At 36.0% G+C, this 9,157-nt stretch overlaps 1 protein-coding gene across 1 annotated transcript; it reads right to left on the bottom strand.

The window, feature by feature from the left end:
* Positions 1 to 392: 392 nt before the first annotated feature.
* On the bottom strand, positions 393 to 5,536 carry GCG (glucagon; the record flags this gene model as incomplete). The annotated part of the gene is made up of 4 exons (XM_080689389.1): positions 393 to 537; positions 2,020 to 2,157; positions 3,893 to 4,054; positions 5,445 to 5,536. The coding sequence occupies 4 exons, from the start codon at positions 5,534 to 5,536 to the stop codon at positions 393 to 395; spliced, it is 537 nt and encodes a 178-aa protein (XP_080545515.1).
* Positions 5,537 to 9,157: the final 3,621 nt, after the last annotated feature.

Genomic DNA, 9,157 nt, shown 5'->3' with positions numbered 1-9,157 from the left:
TTAATGGATAAAAACTGTGATAATAAGAAACAAATAGAATGATGTACTATTAAGTAATTTAAACATGCATATTTTTTTTTGGTACTGGGGTTCCTGGAAACCCTTCTATTTCCGGGTTACACTCCCAAACCTATTTTTTTTTATACTTTTTTAAAATTTGGAAACAGTGTCTCTTAAGCCAGCGTAGCTGGCTTCGAACCTGCATGATCCTCCTGTCTCTGCCTCCCAAGCGTGGGGATTACAAGCATGTGCCACCATGCCCGGCAACATGCATCATTTTTAATTATATAACAAGAGAATAAAGACTTCTCCAAATGGGGAACAATGCATAGCAGTGTGACACTCAATATTTACAAAAGTTTTAATGGCTTTCAGAATTAACTGAAAAGCAGTCACCTGTTAGTGATTTTGGTCTCCATCAGCCAGTTGATAAAGTCCCTGGCAGCAAGATTATCAAGCACTGTGTTCATCTCATCTGAGAAAGAGCCATCGGCGTGTCTGCGGCGGAGCTCCTCAACAATGGCCACTTCTGGGAAACTAAGAACATGAGGTTTACAGGTAGCATTTGGTTACATATTTTATTTATTTATTTATTTATTTATTTATTTATTTATTTATTTATTTGGTGGTACTGGGGTTCCTGGAAGCCCTTCTACCTCCGGGCTACACTCCCAGACCTATTTTATATTTTTGAAACAGGGTCTCTTACGCCAGCGTAGCTGGCTTCGAACCTGCGCGATCCCCCTGTCTCCGCCTCCCAAGCGCGGGGATTACAAGCGTGCACCACCACGACCGGCTGGTTACATATTTTAAACAAGTGTTTGTGAGTTGCTTATTACTGGTAACATGTGCAGGGGTTGTTGAGAATGCCATGAACCTTGTCTTAAAAACCCATGTGACTGTTAGAAAGGTGGAAGGTTCTGGAGCTGGGATCTGAAATCAAGTCTATACAACTTCAAGCCCTTTTCAATATTCCAGGTTGCCTCAAATATTTTAGACAGGAAATATTATGGAGACTTAATTTGTTTGTAACTCAATAAAATATATCACATCCTGTAAAAGCAGTGACTTGCAGAACAGCCTTGCAAAATGCAGTCTTAAGGAACTCAAATTTAGATTTTGCTAGAGTTTCTCTTTCATTAATTTGCAATAGCAAAATTTTGGGTATCTTTTATAACTATTAAATATCTTCAGTTGTAAATTACTATTTTTTTAAGTTCGGCTTTTAATGTTTTAAAAATCAGCCACAATATTAGTTACTTTTCATCCTGAAACCCAAGTCTCATTAAGTATGTCCTAAAGTTGAATGATTTCATGTCTCTTATATTTCAAATAACAATCAAAGTGATCACAAGAAAATGAGATGGTTTAGTGGTCTGTTTGATTGTGTTAATTTCCAAGCAGGCAACTAATGATCTTGGTCTCACTCTCAATTCTGACTTAATAAATATCTGTATAACCCCTAAAATATAAGTATATGTAAATATATGGATCTTTCTACTTAGATGTCTACATTTCTATACCTTGAGTGTTATTTCATTAACACCTAATATTTAAATTTTTAGTCACCTTTATATAAATATTTGTTAATGAATGAATATAAATTGACCCCATCTGTAATTTGAAGTCAAACTGCAAACATTTTACTTAAATAATAAAATATTTTAAGTTTTCAGGACTCTTTATTCTTTTATTTCTAGCTCTCCTGGTACAGTCTCCATTTAAATTTATTGTCCCAATATAGTTATCAAAAACATATTATTTATTCTCAAATATATCTTAATTTAGAAAAATTAACACCTAACTATAACACAATGATAATGGGGATAAAATATAGTTTGTTAAGCTCTTTTATTAATACTTGCTACCAAAATTTTATAATATTTCTCATCAATGGACATTACTTCCTTAGTTGGTAAGACTGTATTAACTGCTTCTATACTCTAGACCCTTATATTGGTAATTATAGTATTAAATTTTCTGCATTTAAGAAATGTCAGTAAGAAAATAAAGACTTACTCTCGCCTTTCTCGGCCTTCCACCAGCCAGTCAATGAATTTCTTGGCAGCTTGACGTTCCAAGTAAGAACTTACATCACTGGTAAAGGTCCCTTCAGCATGTCTTTCAAATTCATCATGACGTTTGGCAATGTTATTCCTGAAAGAAATGTGAAAATTAAATTAAAGTTCTGTCTCTTTGGCAATATAGTTCTTACCTATAAACAGTGGCAACCTGGGGTTCAGGACTCAGTGTAGAAGGGGACTTAGGGACGTAGGGAAATGAAGGTGACTGGGGATGTATTTTGAAGTTAATGCATTTTAAATTTGCATTAATGATCTGGACTGAAGATTGGTGGGGTAGAATTAATAATGTTGAAGAAAGGATTCATGTACCACCTGCTTTTCCAGCATGCCCATTCTCACCTCTCCAGTTTACCTGTGTCATTGGTCATGAAAGCTGCATTACTCTTACTTTTTGACAATAGATGCAAGGCATCCACTGTGCTATGATACCCACAAGCAAGGGAGACATTGTTGGTAAATATGGGATCATAGCTAGTTATTTGATTCAAAGGAAAGCAAAGGACCATGTAGAAGTGTCATAAAAAACATAATGTATTATATAAGGAAACGTATGATGGGCTAGGAGGAACCCAGGGAAGCTGTCCCTGCATCAGCTGCAAGTGTGTTCAGAGTGCTCTGTGGAGAAGCAGCGCAGGCTCTGTGTGTCCAGCATGTACCACCCCTCCCACTCCGCAGGTTTCACCTTAAACACACAGGAAACACCCGAGTGCAAAGACCGCTTTATCTTAATTTACCAAGTTGCTAATTAGCAACTAGAAAATGAAGACAGTTGTTTTTATTTTAGTGAACTCGTGATTTCTCACATCTTGGAAGCCTCACACGTAGCCCTGAACAAGGACATTTCTGAGCTCCTGCTCGGACCATGACAGTCATCTTCCCTGCTGTTGGACCCTGCACTAGAGGTTAATTTTAGTTAACAACTCCATTTCCTCTCTTCCTCCTCCTTCCTTGCTCTCTCTCTCTCTCTCTCTCTCTCTCTCTCTCTCTCTCTCTCTCTCTCTCTCTTTCTTTTTCTGGCTCTTACTCCTCCTTCCATCCAGACAAATCTATGTCCTTCTCCTGATTTTTGGATTCCTTCAGCTATTTTTGTATGCATAACTCCCTTCCCCTTGTGGGCCATCCTCCAAAGAAATTGTGAAATTCCACCATCTCTGTGAAACCCATGTGGATAATTTCTCCAGTAGCCTAGAAGCAGCAAAACCCCAACACTCGTCAAAGAAAATCCAACATTAAAATGTATGCCTTACGGTAGGTTTGTGTTCCTACTTGCCACCTTCTCTCTTTATGCTGTGCAGTTAGCTAGGCTGTAATTTTAAATGCATATCTTGGATTTTATTCTACAAGAAAAGGAATGCATCTGTTTCCATTTCTTACCATGATTAACTTGGCTAGAAGATCATTTTAATGTGATCACAATCATAGGTTTGAACCCCACAAGGGAATGTTGAATGTGTTCTCTCCTTCAGTCAGAAATTAGATTCCTAACCTTGTAGGGCCACAAAAGTTCATTTCCAGTTTTAAGAAAAAATGGTCGAGAGTAAATATTACCAAAATCACAGTCGGGAAAATATTGACTCCATGTTACTCTAGAGTATAGATAAAGTATAGATAAAGCATGCAGAGGGTGAAAGGTGAGACATTTATTTAGAAGCATAATACACAGGATAGCATGCTCCACCTCAAAACCATCAAAACTGAAAGAGCTTCTGTCACTATTGGATAAGCATGATAATATAAGAACGTCAGGAGAAATTTAGACATATTTAATACATTTGTGTATGATTTAGGGAGCAAGTTTAGACCCTTACTTGTTTCTCTTGGCATTCATCAACCACTGCACAAAATCCTGGGCACGCCTAGAGTCCAGGTACTTGCTGTAGTCGCTGGTGAAGGTACCCTGTGAATGGCGCTTGTCTGCATTCATCTTGTCAGGATCATCCAGCAGGTCTGTCTGGGAAGCTGAGAATGACCTGTAAGAACAGTGGTTGCCGCATCATGAAGCTGTCCAAGAGTCGACTTATAGGACCGCATGGAAGAAGTTAAGGCAGGTATTTCAGTAGGTAGTTTAAAGAAGACTTAGCTTCTCTTAGGAATTGCATATATTTTTAAGACAGTTGAATACAGTCATATTCTGAATTCTAGTAACAGGTTTTTCAATTGACTTCAGTGTTTTTTTAAAATATGATTAAATACATCTTTTCTCAACTAATTAATCTATACATGATAATGTTAATAGTGACAGAGGAGAGCAGTGACTTGAATATTTTAAAAGAGCAAAGAATCCCAAATTGCTTGTTGGGTAGCAGATATATGTTTTCTATTTTGCATACATTAATATAAAATTATAGCTCAACTACCTAGTTATATGGTAACTAATGGGAAAAAGAACAAAATTCAAACACAGGCATAACAGGGTTTCTAACTAGTTTGAAACTATATAGTAGGCAATTCTTTATACCGGTAATCAACAGCTGGTTGGCACGGTAAATATATAGGAAGCTATCAAATATTTAAATATTATACATTTATGAGATGAAATAGTATACGACTGTTAAATATCATACATATAATAAATACTAACAATATAAGAAAATGCTAACAAAACAATGTTATGAGAAAAGCATGATAGAAAGCCATTTAATAAGTAGAAAGATATTTATATATAGTGTTTAAAAAATCCAAGGAAGCAATATACCACATTTGTTTATTTTGAATAGTTTTCTTCAGATAGTGGAATTTTGAGTTCCTAAAATTGTTTTGCATATTTTTTATCATGAACATGTATGATTTTTACAATTATCCAGGAACAGTGGTATTTTAAAAAGAAATAAAATGGAGCCTGGAATGGTGGTGCACGCCTGTAGTCCCAGTATTCAGGAGGCTGACACAGATGAATCACAGGTTTGAGGCCAGCCTCAGCAACTTAGTGAGTCCCTGTTTCAAAATTAAAAAATAAAATGGGACTGGAGGTGTAGCACACGGGTAGAATGCCTCTCAGTTCAATTGCCAGTATCCCAAAACAAAACAAAACAAAAAAAAGAAGTAAAATGGAGAAGAGTTAGCGAGAATAATTAAAATAATACTATATGCAGTGGAGAATCAGTGGATGGCTAGGACCATCTGAAGAGCTATAATTTTCCATGTGACATGTTTTTCAACATTTCCCACCCCTTTCATTATGGAACAACACATATTCTGATCTATATGCCAGAAAAGTCTGTCTTTATCACAATGATACTTTAAACATTTGAAAATTGTGCAGACTATTTCCAATTACTGAGACCCTCTTTGCCAATCACAGCTTTTCAGGCTTCATTCTAACCATAGTGCTATGTTAGTTGACGTCTAAAGATTTAATACCTGGGTGTCTCCTCTGCATCTTGAAGGGAACGTTGCCAGCTTCCTTGTACCAGCATAATAAAGAATCCAGCCACAAAGTAAATGCTCTTCATTTTTTCTGCCTAACAGAAAAACACAAAGTGGGGAGTGGGGAAGAAAGGGTGGGGGACAGGACACTATATTTAAACATGCCAAGCTGAGTTTGATTTTGACCAAGTAAATCTTAATAAAAAAGAAAAAAAAAGGAAAAGCTAATATCATCAATTTTATTCTGTTTATATTTCTAACTTAATTTCAACTAGTCCATTATATTTTCCACACATTCTTTGTAGGAAAAACAGTACAAAAGATGTATTCTACCAGTAGGCTTTTGTATTAATGTAGGGCACTTCTGTTAATGATTAGAAGGCTCATTTCCAGACTTGAAATTAAAAAAAAATATCCGCAATAAACATTTAAAATTCCCACTGTAGATGATATGCTACATATGGTTAGCCTGAGTGGCACCTTATCCATAATGCCACCCCCTTCACTATCAGTCTGGCTTTCAATTAATAGTCCTTCATTTCCAAGCATTTACATTATACTGCATTTCAACCATCTTAAAGCAGCCTCAGGCTACAACTTGGCATACCAGCTGTCGGTTCAGATGTATTATTCATTTATATTTTAAATAGTGTAACTTGGTCTAGACTTTGTAATTATAAAGCGGCCAACAGATTTGAGGTATTTTAGGGTGCTTTGACCTGTTCTAAATTAAAGGGAAAAATCATTTTAAAGACAAGCAATTTGCAACAAGAACTAATGCTTCTGGCAACTTGAACAATCACAACTCAGAAACTAAGAGATTAGTATCATAAAGGAAATTAGTGCTTGCTTCTGAAGTCTTGTAAGTCCCCAGGTTGATTTGTAATTGGCTTCAGTCCAGGATGTGACATTTCCTGTTAGTGACACCTTAGACCTGATTGTAGGATACACCTGATTTCTTATCTTTGCAACATTACCAGATAAGCAGATAACCATCAGATGTCCTGGATGTGTGGATCCAGTATGAATGGTGGTGGGGACCAGCATGGAAGGGGAATAGAATGTCCCTACACAGCAGGCTTCTTATTTTCTGAATGGAAACCTCATGTCCAGTCTCTGTCATGAGTTCTTCTGCTACTTCCTAACTTAACCATGTTTTGGTGTTTGTGTTTATTTTTGTTGTTGTTGTTGTTGTTGTTGTTGTTTGAGGAATGGAGATTTCAATCCAAGTTTCATTATGCTTATCCATAAATAATTTGAATGAGTATTTTTAGTAAATGACATTTGGTTTGGAATAAGGATTTTACAAATATTATCATTTTAAACTATCAATCTTTTTTTTTTTAACATTCTAGCTCTCTTATCTATCTCTGGTATTGAAACACAGAGACTGTAATACCTGTAGTGGACTTTTTCTCTGAAATATCAAGTCTTTGTAGATTAAATGGCCCATTAGCCAAAGTAACACAATAGGAACTGTATACTCACTCTTCTTATTCATCAACATTAAATTACTAACTTGGAATCTTGTCATGCTGTTTAGTTTAAGCAGTTGGCAAACCTTAGAAACCTCATCATAGATTTAGGTAGTTTTTTTTAAACTATAATCCTCGATTATAATATTGTTTAGAACTATTTAAAAGTTAAAGCAAGTACTTCCTTCTAGTATTGCACCACTACTGGAAAGTTTCTTATAAAACACTGAAAACTGTCAATTTAGTTCTAAGAAATTCTTTCTACCCCAAATCCCTAAGGTTTTATAATATCTTCCATTATATCATGCAGGGACAGATTTGGTACACGTGGTATTCTCTCACTGTAGGGGCCCATGGAAGAAGAAGTGAGTGTTGAAAGTCCTACAAAGCAATAAAAGGAGTTGAACTGAGAAAAAATAGCTTTTAAAATCACATTGATTTATCTTATAAAGGTGACAGAATTGTGAAAAGAAAGTTAAGTCATTATGTGAATACCATTGCTCAAAGTAAATATGTTATTTTAATAAACATTTTATTCAATTAGAATTTTCAAATTCTTTTTCCCTTCTAGGTAGCCTAAGGATAGAATACACTGTTTCATAGGAACACAATTTAAAAGGGAAATATGGTAACAATAGTATTTCCTGCATAGGAAGTCATTTAAGAATATGAATCTTTTACTTAGGAAGATGTATACTGTAATCTCCAAGTATATCGGTATCGTAGGCCACATACATACTTTTAAAACTGATTAGTTCATAATAGTTTCCCATGATATACTGAAAACATACCACTTAATCCTTTGTTCTACTAAGAATAATTGTAAATCGGTTCTTGGTCTTTAGAATTTTAAATAGGCTCTCAAAAATATCTAATATTTTTCCCATGAACTTATTAAAATTTCATTCCAAGGTGTAGCTACTTCAGATATTCATTACTACCACATTGGTCGTCCATACATAGTAAATAATTATAAATTTATGACTTAAATCAGATTCATCCAGAAAAATCCCCAATAACCAATGATACTTGTTCTTCGCACCAACTATGAAGAGTTGATTTCATGGGCTTTGATTTTTTTGATAGACTTATCAGAAATTTGAATATCTGAAGGATGATATTGAATCTGCCCTTTTGGAAAGCCAGAGGTTTAATTCATAAAGAACAATTGCAGTTATAGCCTCCTTAATGGACACATTTCTGTTGAATTTAAAAGGCGCCTTCTGTTCAAAGTAGTATACACATCTATCAAATCCAAGGAAAAAATATTCTCTTTCCAAAACGTGTTTACTCATTTGAACGTGCAATCCTTATCACAGTTAAGACTGTAACAAGTGCATCGGTCAGAATCTTTGTTCTTCTTTCTATTTTATAACCCCAGCGTCGAATCCTTTCTCTGAAACCCTTTGAGGCTTCATTATGCTAAAGTAGGTACAAATATATTTGATATTCTAAATCTTAGTTCTGCCTTGTTAGTAATAAAGATGAGAGATCAACACTTTAACCCCTAATACTTTGCTCCCTTAAAAACATGTAACTTCCCCCAAAAGGGCTTTTCAGTGTTGTAACTGCCCCATGCTGGGCTTACCTTCTGGTCTTGTGGTGGGAGCGCAGCAGGTGGAGAGAGACAGCCCTCTTTGGAACTTGGGATGTGCTCTGGTCCCTGAGCGCTGCACTTCTGCACCAAAGTGCTCTGCTTTTATATGCTCTCCAGCTCTGTTTAGCCTCGTAGATATTACGCTGACAGTGTAAATTTCTCATCTGTAAATAATGGGGTTTTGTTACAAATGATTTCCCTCGCCCACTCACTTTGCTCATCTGCATTCTGCCGGGACCACAGAGACCCGGAAACTTTTTATTTACTCTTGTGCCTTTCTGTGTGCATGTCGTTGGGAATGGAAAGGGCATTTTGGAGCGTCGCTTTCCAATCTCGGTCAGGCATGAAAACCACTTAAGGTCTCTAGAGTGAATGCTGATGTTGAAGAGCCTGGCCTCATCCGAGGGTCTTACAACCTTCTGTTTGCTACTTAGCCATGGTGAATTTACCTGAAGAGTCAATCTTTCATTTATCTAGAGAAATAAAAAATCATGCATTCAACACGTGCTTACTAAGAATGCTCTCATCTCTACCCTATGGAATTAATTTGTGTTGTTTTTGTGGAAATTTTAAAGAAGGACCCAATGAGTCTGGCTTTACTGAAGCAGAGAGGGTTAAGAAATGAGGACTAAACA

Source organism: Muscardinus avellanarius (assembly GCF_963383645.1).
Source record: "Muscardinus avellanarius genome assembly, chromosome: 2".
Lineage (NCBI taxonomy): Eukaryota > Metazoa > Chordata > Mammalia > Rodentia > Gliridae > Muscardinus > Muscardinus avellanarius.
Note: the sequence above shows the minus strand (reverse complement) of the source record. Positions and strands in the feature narration are given on the sequence as shown.